The sequence below is a fragment of the Bombina bombina genome, chromosome 7 (assembly GCF_027579735.1).
Source record: "Bombina bombina isolate aBomBom1 chromosome 7, aBomBom1.pri, whole genome shotgun sequence".
Taxonomy (NCBI): domain Eukaryota; kingdom Metazoa; phylum Chordata; class Amphibia; order Anura; family Bombinatoridae; genus Bombina; species Bombina bombina.
In genome coordinates, this window is record NC_069505.1 from 106,617,963 (window position 1) to 106,640,472 (window position 22,510).

Below are 22,510 nucleotides of genomic sequence, written 5' to 3' on the forward strand. Positions count from 1 at the left end.
TTACTATAGTAATTGTCACTATTTTACAGGTACAGTATTTATTGAATACTAATTGAATACTTGTTGTGCTAGTGTTAAACTAAACATAGCACTATTGCACCCCTAATATATGTTAGTTCAAACATGTTTTCAGGATTTTAAACACTGAAAAGAAAGCTAAAACTGCCTTGTTTCACTTTAAGGCAGTTTTCACTTTACAGCAGGGCTCTGGTCCCTAACCTGCTGTATGAGCGGGGTATACCTGTACCTTGTTGGGAAGTCTTTAAAAAAACTGCCTAATCTGCAAGCAAGAAAAATAGAATTAGAATTTCTAAACTTTTATGAAAAAGCTGTTCAGTATTTAGAACAGTGGTTTGATTTTTCAGAAAACAACTATTTATCTAAAATCCAGTGCTTAAACTTGAAGGAGAACCTCACATTTGATAACCTGGTGGCAGCAGTTGAAGCTCTAAATTTAGACTCCCTTTCAATAGATGACCTTTATGAGGAATATGCTTGTGTTTGTCCACACTTTGCAACGATTTTTAACAGTACTGAAGCGGATGATTATCTCAACATGGATGTTAAATGGTCAACAATATTCATGAAAGCTGGACCTGAGAAACTTCCAGACCTTTTGAAAGTGGTTGCATTTGTCATCAGCATTCCATGCTCAAATGCAGCAGTTGAAAGAGTCTTCAGCATGATGGGATTGTGCTGGTCTGACACAAGAAATAGATGTAGAATTGAGCTAATAAAATCGGAACTTCAGGTGAAAATCAATTTTGACATGGGTTGTAATTCTTTTTACAGCTTCGTAAAACAAAATAAAAAACTCCTTCAATGTGCAAAAAGTGACAAGAAATACACATTTAGACATCATTGTTGAAAACAAGGTACTAAGCTCGTGCCATGTGGTCTACTATGGAAGGATTTGAGTACAGTGAGAAAACCATAAAAAATTCTGTTACTTTATTGCAACTTGTTTTGTTGTCTTTTTCTATTTCTTAAGAGATGTCTAACACATTAAGTATGATATGTTTAGGTAGACACTACCTAGAATCTTAGCGGCGGCAATCGCAAATAATAAAAACTGCACAGGCAGAAATATGTTTAGAGCATAGATTCGATACAGTGCACTCATGAAAATAAGTATCCCTGATGGGATGGATGGGTAATGTACAAAGTATGCCACAGCTGACTTGGTTAAAGCAGGTACACATTGTGTAAACCTGTCTAAAGTGGTGACCATTTTTTTCCCCTTTCAAAATTTGGCACAAAAATAAAAAGGTATCATAATCTATTTTTTTCGGGGGTGGGGGGTGGTTGTGGTCCAGAGGGGGGGTCAGCCCGGGGGGGGGGGGTCGTTGAATGGCAGTTTGGATATGTGGTCACCCTACCACTGCCAGCTCTCTGAGAAGGGTTTGTGTGTGAATACTACTGGTATACGACCCTCACAAGGTATGTGCATATGCTGCAGAAAAACAGTAATAAGAAGGTTTTGTGCTAATGAAAGTTTATTGCAAAAATGCTTTGCTGTGGTCAGACAGAGATCTGTATAGCCCCTGCACTGATCAAGCAGTCACTGTGTAGCAAGTTGTAGGATTACATGTTTCTATGTATATGAAAGTGCAGCTGTTACAACTGCAAAAACATTTTTTTTTTTTTGCACGAGTAAAGGTTAAAGGGACACTGAACATAATTGTTTTCTTTTGTGATTCAGATAGAGCATGCAATTTTAAGTAACTTTCTAATTTACTCCTATTAACATTTTTTCTTTGTTCTCTTGCTATCTTTATTTGAAAAAGAAGGCATCTAAGCTATTTTTTTGGTTCAGACCCCGGACAGCACTTGTTTATTGGTGGGTGAATTTATCCACCAATCAGCAAGAACAACCCAGGCTGTTCACCAAAAATGGGCCGGCATCTTAACTTACATTCTTGCTTTTCAAATAAATATACCAAAAGAATGAAGAAAATGTGATAATAGGAGTAAATTAGAAAGTTGCTTAAAATTGCATGCTCTATCTGAATCATGAAAGAAAAAATTTGGATTCAGTGTCCCTTTAAGTAAAAGTGTTTAAAATTTTAATGCGAGACAAACAGAAGGACACAGTTGTGTACAAATAAGCTTTTTACGTATCATGTTCCTTTAAAGGGATAGAACAGTCAAAATTAAATGTGGATGGGTGCATTTTTTTATTATTTGTAATAGAAAGAACTACAATTATTACAACGCCTCGACTTAACCCTCACCATGCTGTGGCTTTGTGTGCTAGTACATTGCAAATCGCATGCATGACATATTTTAACCCTTTGTACTCATCTTTTGTCTTCCAGATCCTGACCCAGAGCAGAGATGGCTGACGGCTGTTTGAAAGTCACTAAGTATTTCCTGTTTGTCTTCAACCTTTTGTTCTTTGTAAGTAACAGGCACTCTAGGGGTTAAGCTACTGGCAAACTGTTCTCACACACTGGGAGCGTACATACCAAAGCAGGGAGAGCACAGCTTGCTCCAGGGAATACTGCCCTTTTATGTTAACTATTTAATGGGAATTGTTTCACCAACGTGGTTTCAATTAAACGTGACCTTGCGCTACAGAGGACTCCTGGTGTTTCCTCATATACACCTGGCCCTTCCCTGCATCCTGATACAAATATGTACACTTTAAGGGACACTGTACTTAAAGGGCCACTAAACTCTAAATGTTTCTTTCATGATTCATACAGAGAATACAATTTTAAACAACATTCCAATTTACTTCTATTATCTAATTTGCAGCAATCTTTAGATATCCTTTGTTAAAGAAATAGCAATGCACATTGGTGAGCCAATCACATGAGGCATCTATGTGCAGCCACCAATCAGAAGCTACTGAGTATATCTAGATATGCTTTTCAGGAAAGAATATCAAGAGAATTAAGCAAATTAGATAATAGAAGTAAATTAGAAAGTTGTTTAAAATGATATTCTCTATCTGAATCATGAAAGAAAGAAAAAAAAATTGGGTTTAATGACCCTTTAAGTCTTATCATGATTCTTCTTTTTTTTTTTTTTAGGAAGGGCCATTTAAACATGCAGAAAAGTAAAAACAACTTTCAACTTAAAAGGATAGTAAAGTCAAAATGAAATTCTCATGATTCAGACAGAGCATGTCATTTTAAGCAACTGTGCAATTTTACTTCTATTATCAAATTTCCTTTGTTCCTTTGGTATCCTTTGTTGAAGAGTAAATCTAGGTATATATGAGTTTAGGCGTGTGCATCTGTCTTTAGCTGTCTATGGCAGCAGTGTTTGCAACCATGTATAATTTTGCTATAAACAATGCAAACACTGCTGCCAGATGGCTAGAGTCACATGCATGCTCTTGAGGTCACATAGGAATACACTTAAACAAAGGATAGAGCGGTATGCACTACTGGGAGCTAGCTGAACATATCTGGCGAGCCAAAGACAAGAGGCATATGTGTGTAGCCACCAATCACTAGCTAGCTCCCTGTGCTACATTGATGCTGCTGAGGATATGTACATATGCTTTTCAGTAAAGAAAACAAGGAGAACAAAGTAAGTGATAATATAAATGTATTTAAATGTCTTAAAATGACATGCTATATCTGAATCTTCAAAGTTAAATTTTGACTTTTATGTCCCTTTTAATTCTTTCATCAAGTGTACTTCTTTCTTTTGGTATCCTTTTGTCTCCTTTCCATGAGAGCATACTGAGGTAGTCTCAAGAGTGTGCACATATCTTAAGCGCTATATGTACGATATATATATATATATATATATATATATATATATATATATATATATATAAATGAAGACATGCATTTTTTATTGACTAAAGTTGTTTGTATAACAAAGCTACAAATAATGCTGCCAAACACTGCTGCCATAGAGTTCTAAAGACACGTGCACACTCCTGAGCTCTTATGAGCCGCTTTAGTTTTACCCTTCAATAAAAGATACCAAAAGAACAAAGCAAATTTGATAACAGAAATACATTGGAAAGTTGTCTAAAATCACATGCTTTATCCGAATCATGAAAGTTTACTTTTGACTTTACTGTCCCTTTAAGAATGTAAAGAGAAAACAGTGCCTTCTATGTCCATTTTTTCTTCAACCACATATTAACTTTTGAAAGCTGTAGCAAACTACACTTGATTCCAGGAAACTTAGCCAGTCTGTAAAATAAAATGTTTGTTTTAATGTTGACTAGGCCCTAGGACATTTTGAATTTGAGTGATGATTCAATATAGATATCTGGGAGATTCTTGTGCTTTGCTCATTACAGCACATTTATTATCTGTGCCTTTTGATGCTGAATAGGAAATGCTGATGTGGAATAGGGAGATTGGTATAGCAGGCATTGTAATGCTTTTCTTTAGAGATCACAGATTACGTCACAAAGTACAATTTTTTTATAATATTATTTTTTATTGACCATCAGACAGTTGGTTACAACAGATGAAGACATTTCCGATGCGGAAGCATTAAAGACAACATTATATAGAAGTGAACAATGTCTTATAGCATTATCCTCCATGTCTAGAGTCCAAAGAGTTCCACTGGGTTTCCCCAGTTCAAACAGATAAGTGTCCAACCATCGACATTCACTTTTTTTTAATGAGAAAATAACAGTAGAAACAACCCTATATCCTAAATAGGTACAGGGTGTACAAGAGTAAATTGTACAAAGTTCAGTGTTGAAAACATTGGTGCAGTATAACGTGTGTCAGATATCTTTTCCAATTGGTTAAACAACTTTAACAAACTTTACTTTCGTAAAACAATAAATAAACAAACAATAAGGCTGCAAGAGAACCCCAGATTCACCAGGTCTGTTAATCCCAGATAATTCACTCACCCCTCAAGTTTGCCTCCAACATATGTATGGTGTTTCGGAAACGAGCCAGCAGTTGTCTTTTGACAGGCAAGTCCAGAATGTATGGCTGCCACTTATCCAGGAAGCACAGGGTCCGTGCAGAAAAATCAGCTACAGTATCTGCTTGTTCGTAGGTTACATACTTGAATGACATTTGTTTGAAAATCACGATGGAGGGTGCTTTTTTGCAACCATTTGCAGAAAATGCATTTCCTAGCTATTAATAGAACAGTTAATTAATTGTGTCTACTACAAGGCAGCTGGTCTAAAAACAAAATATGTGACATTGTGACAGTTGCTGGCACATCATCCCAGACAACCAATGCAAGATTTGACCCCAATATCTCCTAACTGTAGGACAGTACCACAGGTAATGCAGAAAATCAGTGTCTGGAAAGGAACATTCCCCACTCACATTAGAGAAATCTTCCCTCCACTTGCTCAGTCTACTGGGGGTGATGTAGTCTTGGTGTATAACTCTAATCAGATCAGCTGCTAGGGTAGCAGTCCAGGTCAGTCTGAGACTATTGTATATGGTGTCTGTGATTTGAGTGTGTGTTTGTTCCAAGTGGTCATTAAACCCTGTCGTGAGGCAGGTAGGTTTATCAGCAATAATTCTTGATATATTGGAGATATAGCAATGTTATTAGCCGAAAATAGGCTGTATATAGGTCCTAGAGGAGTAACATTCCAAAATGTATCACAGGTACATAAGACTTGGTTTGTATAATGGCGCAGTTGAAAGTAAGCAAATCTCTGGTTAGGGGGAACAGAGTAGGTACGACATATAATGTCGAAGGGCAAAACTGATTTTGTGGGCTTGTCTAGAATTTTGCTAAGGTTGTCAATCCCTAGAAGTTTCCATTGACTGAAAACTGAATATAGTGAGTCTGGCGGAAATTTGGGATTTCCACAAATCTGGAGGTGGGTGGAATGAGAGGGGTCTATGTCTAGACGTTTGGTTACTAGACGCTAGGCCAAAAGAATGTCTTTGAACATCGGGTGAGTTAGTAGAGATTAAGGTAGCTCTGTCAGGGAGGCATGTGGTATGAAGGCTAGTGCAAATTGTTGTGGTAGTGTCTCCCAAACCTGGGGGGGAGAAGCGTTGTGTATTTAGCATCCAGTCTAGCATAAATTTTGTCAGAGATGCCCAGTAATAATAAAGGAAGTTGGGCAGTCCCAGACCACCCTTTGAATAAGGTAGGTATAATTTGGTAAGGCTGATCCTTGGTTTGCTTCCCTTCCATAGGAAGGTTTGGATTATGCACGACAGTGTGGTTAGGTCATTCCTCCGGAGCCTTAGCGGAAGCATTTGCATTGGGTACAGAAGTTTAGGGAGAATGATCATTTTTATTATATGTATTCATCCTGTTAGAGAGAGTGGTAGGTTTAGCCATGTGTTAAGGTTGCTTTTGATTTTGTGGAGAATTGGGGAAAAGTTAAATACCATTTATGGGGGTTGGCAGATATATGTATGCCTAGGTAAGTAAGGTGTGTCTCGACTTCACAAAAAGGGTAAGGAAATGGGTGTTCTGTAGGAATTTTATTTAGCTATAAGATTTCCGATTTGTTAACATTTATTTTATAGCCAGAGAATTTACCGAATAACACAATAGCGTCTAAGATTTGGGGAACATAAGACTGAGGGTTTGAGATGAAAAGAAGCATATTGTGCGTGTATAATGCTATTTGTAGAGTATGTGAGTGAAGGTCAATGCCAGGAAAGATAGATCTAAGATTTACCGCCAGGGGCTCTAGAGCCAGATTGAATAAAAGCGGGGACAGTGGACAGCCCTGTCGTGTGCCTCTTTGGAGGGGTATTGGGGGTGAGTATAGATTATTGATCAGCAAGTAAGCGACGAGGTGTGAGTATATATTGCTGATGAATTCGGCAAAGCAGCCATGGCAGCCATGTATTCCAAATTGCCTCATAGTATGGAGTAGATTATTATTATTACTATTATAATTTATTTGTATAGCGCCGTTAAATTCGGTAGCGCTGGGTACAGTGATAGGGGTATACAATGACAAGGATTTGTGATAAAATACAAAACATAACAAAACTAAATAAATCTAGTACAGGAGGATGAGGGTCCTGCTCCGGAGAGCTTACAGTCTACAGGTTTAGGGTGCAGAGACGTAAGGTTGGGGGTAGCTTGTCACATCGGTTGTAGTTGCACCAGTGAGTCAGGTAGTTCATGTATTAGTTTGGTTAGGATGAGAGATGGAGGAGAAAGGGTAAGCCTCTCTGAATAGGTGGGTTTTCAAGGAGCGTATGAAGCTATACAAGGTTGGAGTCTTATGAAGCAGGATAGAGAGTTCCAGAGGACAGGAGCAGCACGTGCAAAGTCTTGGAGACGGGAGTGGGACGTAGAGATAACAGAAGTGGAGAGACATAGGTCAGAGGTTGATCAGAGGTTGATCAAAGACGGGATGGGGAATATTTCGCAATGAGAGAGGAAATGTAGTTGGGAGTTAGACTGTTGAGTTCTTTGTAAGTTAGGGTTAATACTTTAAATTGTATTCTTGAGTGTATGGGGAGCCAGTGTAGAGACTGGCAGAGCGGAGCAGCTGATGTAGATCTGCGACTTAAGTTGATGAGTCTGATGAGTCTAGCAGAAGCATTCATAATAGATTGAAGGGAGGAGAGGCAGTGTTTTGGAAGGCCATTTAGAAGTAGATTACAATCATCAATGTGTGACAAAATGAGGGAATGAATAAGTATTTTTGTAGTTTTTTGAGTAAGGAAGGGACGAATTCTCGAAATGTTGCGTAGGTGTGAATGGCAGGATTTGGTAAGTGCTTGTATATGTGGGTTAAATGTAAATTCTGAGTCAAATGTAACCCCAAGACAGCGGACCTGGGGTGAGGTGTTGAGAAAATTTGGTGTGGGCGCCAGCAGGAAGGCCTCTAGTCGGTCCATCACAACTTCTCCCTGTTTGCCTGTCCAATAATAACTCGTCGAGCTACAAAGCCAGTTTGGTCAGTGTGTAGGACATGCGGTAAGATGTGTTTGAGACGATTAGCTAATAGTTTCATTATCAATTTATAATCGACGTTGAGTAGAGAAATGGGTCTGTAGGACTCTGGGAGTGTGTTTTTTTTTACCTGGTTTATGTATAACCAAGATGGTTGCAGTGGAGAAATGCGTAGAAGGTTGTTGTTGATGTGAGAAATTGCGGTTGAAAAGATTGGTTAGAATAGGGGAAACCTGATCTTTGAGCAGCCAGTAAAATTCCTTGGGGAGACCAGGCCGGTCCAGGAGTTTTCCTAATTGCCATATACTTAATCGTTATGCGTAGTTTGTTTGTTTCAATTGGGGCATTTAGGCTGTCTATTTGATCTGTTGATAATTGGGGGAGGGTAACCTTGTCCTAAAATTTGGTGTGGGCATCTGTTACTAGGTTGTGCCGTATATAGTATAGAGTAATATTTTGCAAATTCAGTAATTATTTCATTTGGGTCATGGGTAAGGTAGCCATCTTTCTTAAGTGTCGAGATGCCTCGGTTGGCTTGTTTGATTTTAACCAAGGAAGCTAAATATTTACTGGTTCTTTTGCCATGTCTCAGAAATCTACCTTGCTTTTTTTTCTCTTGGTATACAGTATTTTTAACAAGGAAGGTGTCACTATCTTTTTTTGCCTGGAAGTAGGCAAGTCTGTGAGCTGTAGTTGGAAGCTGGCAGTTGGCTATATATGTTTTGGTTAATGTATCTCCATATAATTTTTCTTTGCTGTCATGTAAGCATTTCTTTCTGGTAAGATAAGCAATTAAGTCTCCTCTCAAAACCGTTTTGGCCGTTTCCCAAAACAGTTCTGGGGTCACTAGGTGTATTGAGTTGTTAGATGTGTAGTCTTCCCACTGTTTGATGAGATACATATGAAAGTCAGGGGATTTGAGTAGGTAAGTCGGGAAGAAAAAAACTTTGTTGGAAGAGTGTGGAACTGGAAAGAGTCTCAGAGAAATGGGGGCATGGTCTGATATAGTGATGTTATGGATTTTAGTTTCAGTAATCAGGAGTTCAAGGGAGATTGAAGTGAGGAATAAGTCAATACGTGATAATGAGTTATGAGCATGAGATGCGCATGTGAAGTCACATCCTGTAGGGTTCTGTTTTCTCCAAATGTCATGAACCCCCAGAGCTGAACATATAGAGTCAAAGATCTTGCACGGGTATGCTGCAGAGGTAGGGGCCGGTTTCATAGGGTCAAAGCTACTAGGATCTTTAAACCTGTCTAGCAATGGGTTAGGTGTTAAGTTGAAGTCACCAGCAAGAATAAGGTGAGTGTCTATAAAGGGAGCCATATGTCTTGTTAGGGTTTGCCAGAATCATGTCGGTTAGGGCCATATAGATTGCATAAGGTATGCTATTTATCTTGCCATTTAAATTTAATGATAAAAAAACTCCCTTCAGGGTCAGCTATCTTAGTGTCTTGTTGATATTGGAAGTTTTTATGAAAAAGTACAGCCACACCTCTACTGAAGTTGTTATCGGGGGCAGCAATTACTTCTGTTATCCAGTGAGTTTTTAAGGGACAGTCTACATCAGAATATTTTTTGTTTTAAAAGATAGATAATCCCTTTATTACCCATTCCCTAATTTTCCATAACCAACACAGTTATATAAATACACGTTTTACCTCTGTGATTACCTTGTATCTAAACCTTTGCAAACTGCCCCTTATTTCAGTTCTTTTGACAGACTTGCATTTTAGCCAATCAGTGCGGGCTCCTAGATAACTCCACGTGCATGAGCACAGTGTTATCTATATGAAACACATGAACTAACACCCTCTAGTGGTGAAAACTGTCAAAATGCCCTGAGCTAAGAGGCGGAAATTAGCTTATGAACCTCCTAGATTTAGCTTTCAACTAAGAATACCAAGAGAACAAAGCAAAATTGGTGAAAGAAGTAAATTGAAAAATTGCTTAAAATTACATTCTCTATCTGAATAATGAAAGTTTGTTTTGGACTAGACTGTCCCTTTAAGTTTAGCATGCTCACTTTCTTTGAGATGAGTCTCTTGTTAACACTTTATGTCAGAGCAAGATTTCTTCAAATAGGACAGAACTCATTTCCTTTTAATAGGGGATACAATTTTATAATTTTCCATTTCACTTCTATTATCACATTTGCCTCATTCTCTTGATGTCCTTTGTTAAAGGAGCCGCAGTGCACTACTGGGAGCTAGTTGTACACATTGAGTGAGACAATGTCAAGAGGCATATATGTGCAGCAACCAATCAGCATCTGGCTCCCGGTAGTGCATTGCTGCTCCTTTAACAAAGGATATCAAGAGAATGAGGCAAATGAGATCATATAAACTGGAACTGGAAAGTTGTTTAAAATTGTATGTTCTGTCTGTGACTGTGCAGATGACTGCAGGGTTACGTTGCACAAGTGTAGGTGACTGTGGTGTACTGTATGGGTAACTGTGGGGTGCCATTGTACTGTACGGGTAACTGTGGGGTGCCATTGTACTATACGGGTAACTGTGGGGTGCCATTGTACTGTACGGGTAACTGTGGGGGCCATTGTACTGTATGGGTAACTGTGGGGGGCCATTGTACTGTACGGGTAACTGTGGGGTACCATTGTACTATACGGGTAACTGTGGGGTGCCATTGTACTGTACGGGTAACTGTGGGGGGCCATTGTACTGTACGGGTAACTGTGGGGGGCCATTGTACTATACGGGTAACTGTGGGGTGCCATTGTACTGTATGGGTAACTGTGGGGTGCCATTGTACTGTATGGGTAACTGTGGGGTGCCATTGTACTGTACGGGTAACTGTGGGGGGGCCATTGTACTATACGGGTAACTGTGGGGTGCCATTGTACTGTATGGGTAACTGTGGGGGGCCATTGTACTGTACGGGTAACTGTGGGGGGCCATTGTACTATACGGGTAACTGTGGGGTGCCATTGTACTGTATGGGTAACTGTGGGGTTCCATTGGCTCCCGGTAGTGCATTGCTGCTCCTTTAACAAAAGATATCAAGAGAATGAGGCAAATGAGATCATATAAACTGGAACTGGAAAGTTGTTTAAAATTGCATGTTCTGTCTGTGACTGTGCAGGTGACTGCGGGGTTACGTTGCACAGTGTAGGTGACTGTGGTGTACTGTACGGGTAACTGTGGGGTGCCATTGTACTATACGGGTAACTGTGGGGTGCCATTGTACTGTACGGGTAACTGTGGGGGCCATTTTACTGTATGGGTAACTGTGGGGGGGGGGGGCATTGTACTGTACGGGTAACTATGGGGTGCCATTGTACTGTACGGGTAACTGTGGGGTGCCATTGTACTGTACGGGTAACTGTGGGGGGCCATTGTACTGTACGGGTAACTGTGGGGGGCCATTGTACTGTACGGGTAACTGTGGGGGGCCATTGTACTGTACGGGTAACTGTGGGGTGCCATTGTACTGTACAGGTAACTGTGGGGGGCCATTGTACTGTACGGGTAACTGTGGGGGGCCATTGTACTGTATGGGTAACCGGGGAGGCCATTGTACTGTACAGCTAACTGTGGGGGGCCATTGTACTGTACGGCTAACTGTGGGGGCCATTGTACTGTACGGCTAACTGTGGGGGGCCATTGTACTGTACGGCTAACTGTGGGGGGCCATTGTACTGTACGGGTAACTGTGAGGGGCCATCGTACTGTACGGGTAACTGTGGGTGCCATTGTACTGTACGGGTAACTGTGGGGGGCCATTGTACTGTACGGGTAACTGTGGGGGGCCATTGTACTGTACAGGTAACTGTGGGGGGCCATGTACTGTGTGTGTTATTATGGAGTTCTCATGCATTATTACATTTTACTGTTCCAGGGCAGGCGATAGGGCGGTGGGCGAGGCCAGTGCTGCTGGATGGGATGCAGCTGTTTGAGGCAGAGACAGCTGGGTCCAGCCCGGGAATGCAGGGAATGTGCATCTTTTTTACATTTTCTTTCTCTTTGGAAAGGCGCTTATTCTCCCTCAGCATTAACCCTTCATGTAGTAGCACACAGCTTCCCTCTCTATTAGAAGATCCATAGAGCATTGTGTTCTTGTTCTTCTAGCTTTTAAAGAATTCATATACAGTTTTAGATTGTGGATCTCTGTAGCACGTTCTTTCTTTCTTTACTTTCTAACCCCAGCAGTGAAGTAGTTAACACAAGCTTGTGTTATCTCCATAAGGGGTTAGAAACCAGCAGATTGACGGGAAGTTTAAAATAGGATTTAAGGGAGGCTGTCTGGTGAATACTGGTGCCTCCTTTTTAAGCCTGATTTATGACCACATCAAAACTTTATTGGTATGTAAAATATGATTGCACTGGGAGACCTGAAAGTTAAAAAAAACTGACTATAATCTTGTAACTTGACTTTGATACACAAAAAATATTAACCCTAAGAATCTAGCCTAGCTACCACTATAAAAAGTCTATCCCAGTCTTTTAAAAGCACAAAAATATAAGAAAGAAGGGGTGCACCTGTAAAAGTCAGCTATGTACCAAATGATAAGAGTCAACACCGCAACAATAATAACGCTAAATAAATAACTTCAGTTGCGTGAATAATTAACAATATTAATAATATTTATGATTGTGTAATTTATTAGAACAATACAATGTGAAACTATTTACGAATATAAAAGCATCCTAATAGAATATTGCAATATTCAAAACCACCGGTGGTATGCTAAAAACTAGATTAAAACTTCTAACGTAAGAAAGCTATTATGTGTGATCACAATGGACACAGTTACCAAGTAGATACAAGTACAAAGTAATTCCTGATGTTAGTCTGTTAGCAACAAGGGCTAGTATTAGCTGAAACACGTTGATGTGATCATGAGGAGTCTATGCCGCACAAGGAACAATATTGTACATTGAAGATTTCCATATAATCAGAGCGCTCTGACGAATATTTGAAATCCACACAGAGAGAAGTGCACTCACAGGAACGAACAACCAGCTTAATACCAGCGTTCGCCTGTTCTATGGCGATTTACCACCTGGGTGCAACTTCTTTTAGCCCAGTAATGATTTTCACAGAGTAGAACGTTCCTGTAGTATATCAGTCTGATCCCGCCTATTACGGTCAGTTCAGCGCCGAAATACCAGGCAATTCCTCTCTGAACAAGGAACACAGCAACCCCAGATGATCGTTTCGGCCTTCATTGGTCCTCGTCAGTGAGTTGTAGCCATATTCCTCTAAGCACACTGAGCAAGGAGTCCACGTCTGGTTGCCCCTTTTTCCCATAGGGAGACTAAATACACACAGAGAAGTGCACTCACAGGAACAAACAACCAGCTCAATACCATTGTTAGCCTGTTCTATGGCGACGGCGATTTACCACCTGGGTGCAACTTCTTTCTTTGAAATCCAAAAGTCAAGATTACAGAACCAATTGCATTGGCAACATCACCGGTAAACCGCCTACCCTATTGTCCAGCCGACCGTCACATGATCGGAGCTCACAGAACATCCTAGCTGATTGAGGAAGACGCTGTGAGTTCGACGGGGATCTAAAGTAAGGGTAAGAGCGGGGAAGATCTTAATTTCTTTGGATTCTGGTGAGTCTTATGATATGTTAAACTGCAACAGTGGGGCCAGAAGATTTGTGGCCAAAAGGATCTTATCACTTTTGCATATAAAATATATACCAGCTTCTTTTTCCCCAACACGGCACAAGTTATACAACTAAACGTGTGATTTAAAACTGACTGCTTATATACTATACAACACGCAGGATTTTACATTTATTATCTATTTTTTTTGCCATTTTGTGAACCAAAAGGAACATTTTCAGTATTTGCATTCACAGCAAATAGAGATTTATCTCATTTCCACTCTCTTTCATTAAGTTAACAAACAGTGTTGCTAACGGACTAAAATCAGGAGTTACTTTGTACTTTTATCTACTTGTATTTGTAAATTGTTTCACATTGTATTGTTCTAATAAATTGCACAATCATAAATATTATTAATATTTTTAATTATTAATTCAACTGAAGTTATTCATTTAGCATTATCATTATTGTGTTGATTCTTATCATTTGGTATATAGCTGACTTTTAGAGGCACACCCCTTCTTTCTTATATGTTTAGTTATGCGTAGTAAAACAATTTCTTCTGTTAAGTGTGATCAGTCCACGGGTCATCATTACTTCTGGGATATTACTCCTCCCCAACAGGAAGTGCAAGAGGATTCACCCAGCAGAGCTGCATATAGCTCCTCCCCTCTACGTCACTCCCAGTCATTCTCTTGCACCCAACGACTAGATAGGATGTGTGAGAGGACTATGGTGATTATACTTAGTTTTATATCTTCAATCAAAAGTTTGTTATTTTAAAATAGCACCGGAGTGTGTTATTATCTCTCTGGCAGAGTTTGAAGAAGAATCTACCAGAGTTTTTGCTATGATTTTAGCCAGAGTAGTTAAGATCATATTGCTGTTTCTCGGCCATCTGAGGAGAGGTAAACTTCAGATCAGGGGACAGCGGGCAGATGAATCTGCATAGAGGTATGTAGCAGCTTTTATTTTCTGACAATGGAATTGATGAGAAAATCCTGCCATACCGATATAATGTCATGTATGTATACTTTACACTTCAGTATTCTGGGGAATGGTACTTCACTGGAATTACACTGTAAGAAGTACATAAAGCTGTTTAATAACTAGAAATTATGTTTAACGTTTTTACTGGAATGTAAAATCGTTTTCATTTGCTGAGGTACTGAGTGAATAAATATTTGGGCACTATTTTTCCACTTGGCAGTTGCTTAATCTTTTTTCTGACAGTTTCTGTTCTCTCTCACTACTGTGTGTGAGGGGGAGGGGCCGTTTTTTGGCGCTTTTGCTACGCATCAGATATTTCAGTCAGCAACTCATTGTATTTCCTGCATGATCCGGTTCATCTCTACAGAGCTCAGGGGTCTTCAAAACTTATTTTGAGGGAGGTAATTTCTCTCAGCAGAGCTGTGAGAATTATAGTTGACTGAGATAAAAAACGTTTATTCTGTAATTTGTTTCCTGCTTTCAGAATTTGTTATCTTTGCTAATGGGATTAAACCTTTGCTAAAGTTGTGTTGTTTACAAGGATTGAGGCTATAACTGTTTCAATTTATTAATTTTCAACTGTCATAGATCTTCTGTGCTTCTTAAAGGCACAGTACGTTTTTAATATTATTCTAATTGAATTGTATTTCCAAGTTGCAAGTTTATTTGCTAGTGTGTTAAACATGTCTGATTCAGAGGATGATACCTGTGTCATTTGTTGCAATGCCAAAGTGGAGCCCAATAGAAATTTATGTACTAACTGTATTGATGCTACTTTAAATAAAAGTCAATCTGTACAAATTGAACAAATTTCACCAAACAACGAGGGGAGAGTTATGCCGACTAACTCGCCTCACGTGTCAGTACCTGCATCTCCCGCTCAGAGGGAGGTGCGTGATATTGTAGCGCCGAGTACATCTGGGCGGCCATTACAAATCACATTACAGGATATGGCTACTGTTATGACTGAAGTTTTGGCTAAATTACCAGAACTAAGAGGTAAGCGTGATCACTCTGGGGTGAGAACAGAGTGCGCTGATAATATTAGGGCCATGTCAGACACTGCGTCACAGGTGGCAGAACATGAGGACGGAGAACTTCATTCTGTGGGTGACGGTTCTGATCCAAACAGACTGGATTCAGATATTTCAAATTTTAAATTTAAACTGGAAAACCTCCGTGTATTACTAGGGGAGGTGTTAGCGGCTCTGAATGATTGTAACACAGTTGCAATACCAGAGAAAATGTGTAGGTTGGATAAATATTTTGCGGTACCGACGAGTACTGAGGTTTTTCCTATACCTAAGAGACTTACTGAAATTGTTACTAAGGAGTGGGATAGACCCGGTGTGCCGTTCTCACCCCCTCCGATATTTAGAAAAATGTTTCCAATAGACGCCACCACAAGGGACTTATGGCAAACGGTCCCTAAGGTGGAGGGAGCAGTTTCTACTTTAGCTAAGCGTACCACTATCCCGGTGGAGGATAGCTGTGCTTTTTCAGATCCAATGGATAAAAAGTTAGAGGGTTACCTTAAGAAAATGTTTGTTCAACAAGGTTTTATATTGCAACCCCTTGCATGCATTGCGCCGATCACGGCTGCAGCGGCATTCTGGATTGAGTCTCTGGAAGAGAACATTAGTTCAGTTACTCTGGACGACATTACGGACAGGCTTAGAGTCCTTAAACTAGCTAATTCATTCATTTCGGAGGCCGTAGTACATCTTACTAAACTTACGGCGAAGAATTCAGGATTCGCCATTCAGGCACGCAGGACGCTGTGGCTAAAATCCTGGTCAGCTGATGTTACTTCTAAGTCTAAATTGCTTAATATACAGGACAAAGCCAAAGCTAAGGCTAGACAGTCTAATTTTCGTTCCTTTCGTAATTTCAAAGCAGGAGCAGCATCAACTTCCTCTGCACCAAAACAGGAAGGAGCTGTTGCTCGCTACAGGCAAGGCTGGAAACCTAACCAGTCCTGGAACAAGGGCAAGCAGACCAGGAAACCTGCTGCTGCCCCTAAAACAGCATGAATTGAGGGCCCCCGATCCGGGATCGGATCTAGTGGGGGGCAGACTTTCTCTCTTCGCCCAGGCTTGGGCAAGAGATGTCCAGGATCCCTGGGCGCTAGAGATAATATCTCAGGGATACCTTCTGGACTTCAAATACTCTCCTCCAAGAGAGAGATTTCATCTGTCAAGGTTGTCAACAATCCAGACAAAGAAAAAGGCGTTTCTACGCTGCGTACAAGAGCTCTTGTTAATGGGAGTAATCCATCCAGTTCCACGATCGGAACAGGGACAGGGGTTTTACTCAAATCTGTTTGTGGTTCCCAAAAAAGAGGGAACTTTCAGACCAATCCTGGACTTAAAGATCCTAAACAAATTCCTAAGAGTTCCATCGTTCAAGATGGAGACTATTCGGACAATTTTACCTATGATCCAAGAGGGTCAGTACATGACCACTGTAGATTTAAAAGATGCTTACCTTCACATACCGATTCACAAAGATCATTACCGGTACCTAAGGTTTGCCTTCCTAGACAGGCATTACCAGTTTGTGGCTCTTCCATTCGGATTGGCTACAGCTCCAAGAATCTTCACAAAGGTTCTGGGTGCTCTTCTGGCGGTACTAAGACCGCGGGGAATCTCGGTAGCTCCATACCTAGACGATATTCTGATACAAGCTTCAAGCTTTCAAACTGCCAAGTCTCATACAGAGTTAGTACTGGCATTTCTAAGGTCACATGGATGGAAGGTGAACGAAAAGAAAAGTTCACTTGTTCCACTCACAAGAGTTCCCTTCCTGGGGACTCTTATAGATTCTGTACAAATGAAGATTTACCTGACAGAGGACAGGCTAACAAGACTTCAAAGTGCTTGCCGCACCCTTCATTCCATTCAACACCCGTCAGTGGCTCAATGCATGGAGGTAATCGGCTTAATGGTAGCGGCAATGGACATAGTACCCTTTGCACGCTTACACCTCAGACCACTGCAACTGTGCATGCTAAGTCAGTGGAATGGGGATTACTCAGACTTATCCCCTTCTCTGAATCTGGATCAAGAGACCAGAAATTCTCTTCTATGGTGGCTTTCTCGGCCACATCTGTCCAGGGGGATGCCATTCAGCAGACCAGACTGGACAATTGTAACAACAGACGCCAGCCTTCTAGGTTGGGGTGCCGTCTGGAATTCTCTGAAGGCTCAGGGACAATGGAGTCAGGAGGAGAGTCTCCTGCCAATAAACATTCTGGAATTGAGAGCAGTTCTCAATGCCCTCCTGGCTTGGCCCCAGTTGACAACTCGGGGGTTCATCAGGTTTCAGTCGGACAACATCACGACTGTAGCTTACATCAACCATCAGGGAGGGACAAGAAGCTCCCTAGCTATGATGGAAGTATCAAAGATAATTCGCTGGGCAGAGTCTCACTCTTGCCACCTGTCAGCAATCCACATCCCAGGCGTGGAGAACTGGGAGGCGGATTTCTTAAGTCGTCAGACTTTTCATCCGGGGGAGTGGGAACTCCATCCGGAGGTCTTTGCCCAAATACTTCGACGTTGGGGCAAACCAGAGATAGATCTCATGGCGTCTCGACAGAACGCCAAGCTTCCTCGTTACGGGTCCAGATCCAGGGATCCAGGAGCAGTCCTGATAGATGCCCTGACAGCACCTTGGGACTTCAGGATGGCTTACGTGTTTCCACCCTTCCCGATGCTTCCTCGATTGATTGCCAGAATCAAACAAGAGAGAGCATCAGTGATTCTAATAGCACCTGCGTGGCCACGCAGGACTTGGTATGCAGACCTGGTGGACATGTCATCCTGTCCACCTTGGTCTCTACCTCTGAAACAGGACCTTCTGATACAGGGTCCCTTCAAACATCAAAATCTAACTTCTCTGAAGCTGACTGCTTGGAAATTGAACGCTTGATTTTATCAAGACGTGGGTTTTCTGAGTCAGTTATTGATACCTTAATACAGGCTAGGAAGCCTGTTACCAGAAAGATTTACCATAAGATATGGCGTAAATACCTATATTGGTGTGAATCCAAAGGTTACTCTTGGAGTAAGGTTAGGATTCCTAGGATATTGTCTTTTCTACAAGAAGGTTTAGAAAAGGGTTTGTCTGCTAGTTCATTAAAGGGACAGATCTCAGCTCTGTCCATTCTGTTACACAAACGTCTGTCAGAAGTTCCTGACGTCCAGGCTTTTTGTCAGGCTTTGGCCAGGATTAAGCCTGTGTTTAAAACTGTTGCTCCACCTTGGAGTTTAAACCTTGTTCTTAATGTTTTACAGGGCATTCCGTTTGAACCCCTTCAATCCATTGATATAAAGTTGTTATCTTGGAAAGTTCTATTTTTAATGGCTATTTCCTCAGCTCGAAGAGTCTCTGAATTATCAGCCTTACATTGTGATTCTCCTTATTTGATTTTTCATTCGGATAAGGTAGTTCTGCGTACTAAACCTGGGTTCTTACCTAAGGTAGTGACTAACAGGAATATCAATCAAGAGATTGTTGTTCCTTCTTTGTGCCCAAATCCTTCTTCGAAGAAGGAACGTCTACTGCACAACCTGGATGTAGTCCGTGCTCTAAAATTTTACTTACAGGCAACTAAGGAATTTCGACAAACGTCTTCTCTGTTTGTCGTTTACTCTGGGCAGAGGAGAGGTCAAAAAGCTTCTGCTACCTCTCTTTCTTTTTGGCTTCGTAGCATAATTCGTTTAGCTTATGAGACTGCTGGACAGCAGCCTCCTGAAAGAATTACAGCTCATTCTACTAGAGCTGTGGCTTCCACTTGGGCCTTTAAGAATGAGGCCTCTGTTGAGCAGATTTGCAAGGCTGCAACTTGGTCTTCGCTTCATACTTTTTCCAAATTTTACAAATTTGACACTTATGCTTCATCGGAGGCTATTTTTGGGAGAAAGGTTCTTCAGGCAGTGGTTCCTTCTGTATAAAGAGCCTGCCTATCCCTCCCGTCATCCGTGTACTTTTGCTTTGGTATTGGTATCCCAGAAGTAATGATGACCCGTGGACTGATCACACTTAACAGAAGAAAACATAATTTATGCTTACCTGATAAATTCCTTTCTTCTGTAGTGTGATCAGTCCACGGCCCGCCCTGTTTTTAAGGCAGGTAAATATTTTTTAATTTATACTCCAGTCACCACTTCACCCTTGGCTTTTCCTTTCTCGTTGGTCCTTGGTCGAATGACTGGGAGTGACGTAGAGGGGAGGAGCTATATGCAGCTCTGCTGGGTGAATCCTCTTGCACTTCCTGTTGGGGAGGAGTAATATCCCAGAAGTAATGATGACCCGTGGACTGATCACACTACAGAAGAAAGGAATTTATCAGGTAAGCATAAATTATGTTTTTGCAATATACTTACATTATTTGCTCCTTTTTCATGTAATTTAGCTCTGAAAATGGTAGATTTTCTCATTTTCAGACCAGTAAATGATCCATACTGATTTCTCAAGGATAACCCTGCTACATATAATTCCTTAATTGGCTTTAAATTATAACAACTGAAAAACAATTTGCTTTATGCGAACATAATGTCTGTGGCTAGCCTTGTTGTCTGCAAACTTAAACGTCACTTAAAGGGACACTGAACCCAAATTTTTTTCTTTCATGATTCAGATAGAGCATGCAATTTTAAGCAACTTTCTAATTTACTCCTATTATCCATTTTTCTTCGTTCTCTTGCTATCTTTATTTTAAAAGCAGGAATGTAAATCTTAGCAGCCAGACCATTTTAGGTTCAACACCTTGGATAGCGCTTGCTTTACTGGAGGCTTACATTTACCCACCAATAAGCAAGCATAACCCAGGTTCTCAACCAAAAATGGTCCGGCTCTTAGGCATCACATTCCTGCTTTTTAAATAAAGATAGCAAGAGAACGAAGAAAAATTGATAATAGGAGTAAATTAAAAAGTTGCTTAAAATTGCATGCTCTATCTGAATCATGAAAGAAAAAATTTGGGTTCAGTGTCCCTTTTAAGTCTAGATTTACTCCCCCAGGCAAGTGGTGGATAGAGTTTGGCTATTGAAAAGCAAATGCAGCAAACAAGGTGTTTGTTTAAAAAATACTTCAGTTTGATTGATATTTTATAGTAACACAATACAATTCCTGTTATTACAAGGTTGTTGCCTCTACAGTAAACAGCACAACCTCTCAGTTGTTATAGGGATGCCCAGGAGTGAAACCTTGCAGTCTGCATTGTGCAGTGCTTGCTAATTGCAGGTTGTGATTCCCTAATTAACTGTTTCACTGCTGGGTTGCTCACAAAACTGGCCTTAGAGGTAACACTGGTCATGACCACTCATTATGTAGGTCAGTCTGTTTGAATTGAAAGTGCACTGAACTTTATAGCTCAAACTTATCTTCCAATTAGACCACATCCAGATGTGCTACACATAGACCAGGTCAGCAGGGATCTGCCTAAGAATACAAAGTCCTTGTAAAACAGATCAGGCAACTTCATAGTGTGTAGAAGTCCTTGGTTATCCATATCAGCACCCCACCCTGTATCTAGAGCACCATTCCCTTAACCTCATTATTCAGTGGCATTTGCATAATTCTACAGCTCCTGTTTTATTCCCCTACATGATCCTGGCATTCCCTATGTGTTTTCTATCCATCCCCCTATTACTGTATATAGTGACATTGTTTAACCCCCCAGTTCTGTATATAGTGAGTCAGTGACACAGTCTGTAATCTGCCGGTGAGATTGCTGGCCTGACCCTACCTGCCCCAGTACTTTATAAAGTGACCATAGTAGTCTGTGACATGGTCCAGCCCCCCGTACTGTATCGTGACACTGTTTACCCCCGCCCCCCCCCATGCTGTAGTAACAAGGTCTGTAATTTGCTGGTTCCACAAACATACACACACACACATACATACATGCATAAATACACACACACAGTCACATACACACACACACACACAGTCACATACATACATACATACATACATACACACACATACATACATACATGCATAAATACACACACACAGTCACATACACACACACACACACAGTCACATACATACATACATACACACACATACATGCATAAATACACACACACACACACACATACATGCATAAATACACACACAGTCACATACATAAATACACACATACACACACACACACACACACACACACACACATAAACACCAATGGGTAAAACAGAAAGACTAACTCCTGTAGTCAGAGACAATAGTGAGGCATCATGTCCCACTCACATGATATCAGTGCAGGCAGTGGCAGGTCAACGGTTTTTATATTTTTTTTTAAGCTGGGGCGACCTCTGCACCCCCTGTAGTTTTGTCACTGCCAGGAATGTTCCCATCCCTTTTCCACAATTCATGCAGCACTCACACCTCCCCTCACCCATATTAGTAGTCCCCTCATAACTTAATAAACGCATGTTCATAGAACCATCCCCACCTCTCTCCCATCCCACAATGCTCCCATTTTTTTTCTATATCTTGTACTGTGCCCACATCTCCCCACCTTCCCAGCAGCACCCCTAAAACTTCCCCCATTCCATCAGCGCCCCTAAATCTCCTCCCTAACCAAGCAGTGCCCTTAAAGGGATATTCCAGCCAAAATTGGAAACCACATGGGTGCATTTCGGTATTTAACAGAAGCAATTTTGTAATATACATGTATTAGCAAAAATGCTTCTAATAAAAGCTATAGCTGTTTCAAAAGTGTATTTAAGTATGCACCATGCACCAGCATTTTAAACAAAACACTTTTTTTAGAGAGCCTACGGTGCTTGTACCATCTGGTAATGACTCAATTTGTTAATTGGTGACATGATACAAGCCCCACTGATGATCTGAGCAGCTGCAGTATTTAACATGTGGGTGCAGTGAAAATACCTAGCTATACTTCACATGCACGTACAGAGATAAATGTTAACACTAAAACAGTAATAACTCTTAATAGAAGCATGTTTGCCAATACATGTATATTGCAAATATGTTTCTATTCAAATATGCAATAAATCTATGTGCATTTATATTTTGACTGGAATGTCCATTTTAAATCTCCTGATTAACCAATTGGTGT

The 22,510-nt window shown here is 40.7% G+C and overlaps 1 protein-coding gene across 1 annotated transcript in view; it reads left to right on the forward strand.

Annotated features, from left to right (window-relative positions):
• CD82 (CD82 molecule) overlaps positions 1-22,510 on the forward strand; it is a 231,369-nt gene that overhangs the window by 121,491 nt on the left and 87,368 nt on the right. Inside the window, exon 2 of the mRNA XM_053720235.1 lies at positions 2,319-2,400. Coding sequence (XP_053576210.1) covers positions 2,338-2,400 — 63 coding nt within the window. The 5' untranslated portion in view covers positions 2,319-2,337. The remainder of the gene's footprint in view (positions 1-2,318; positions 2,401-22,510) is intronic.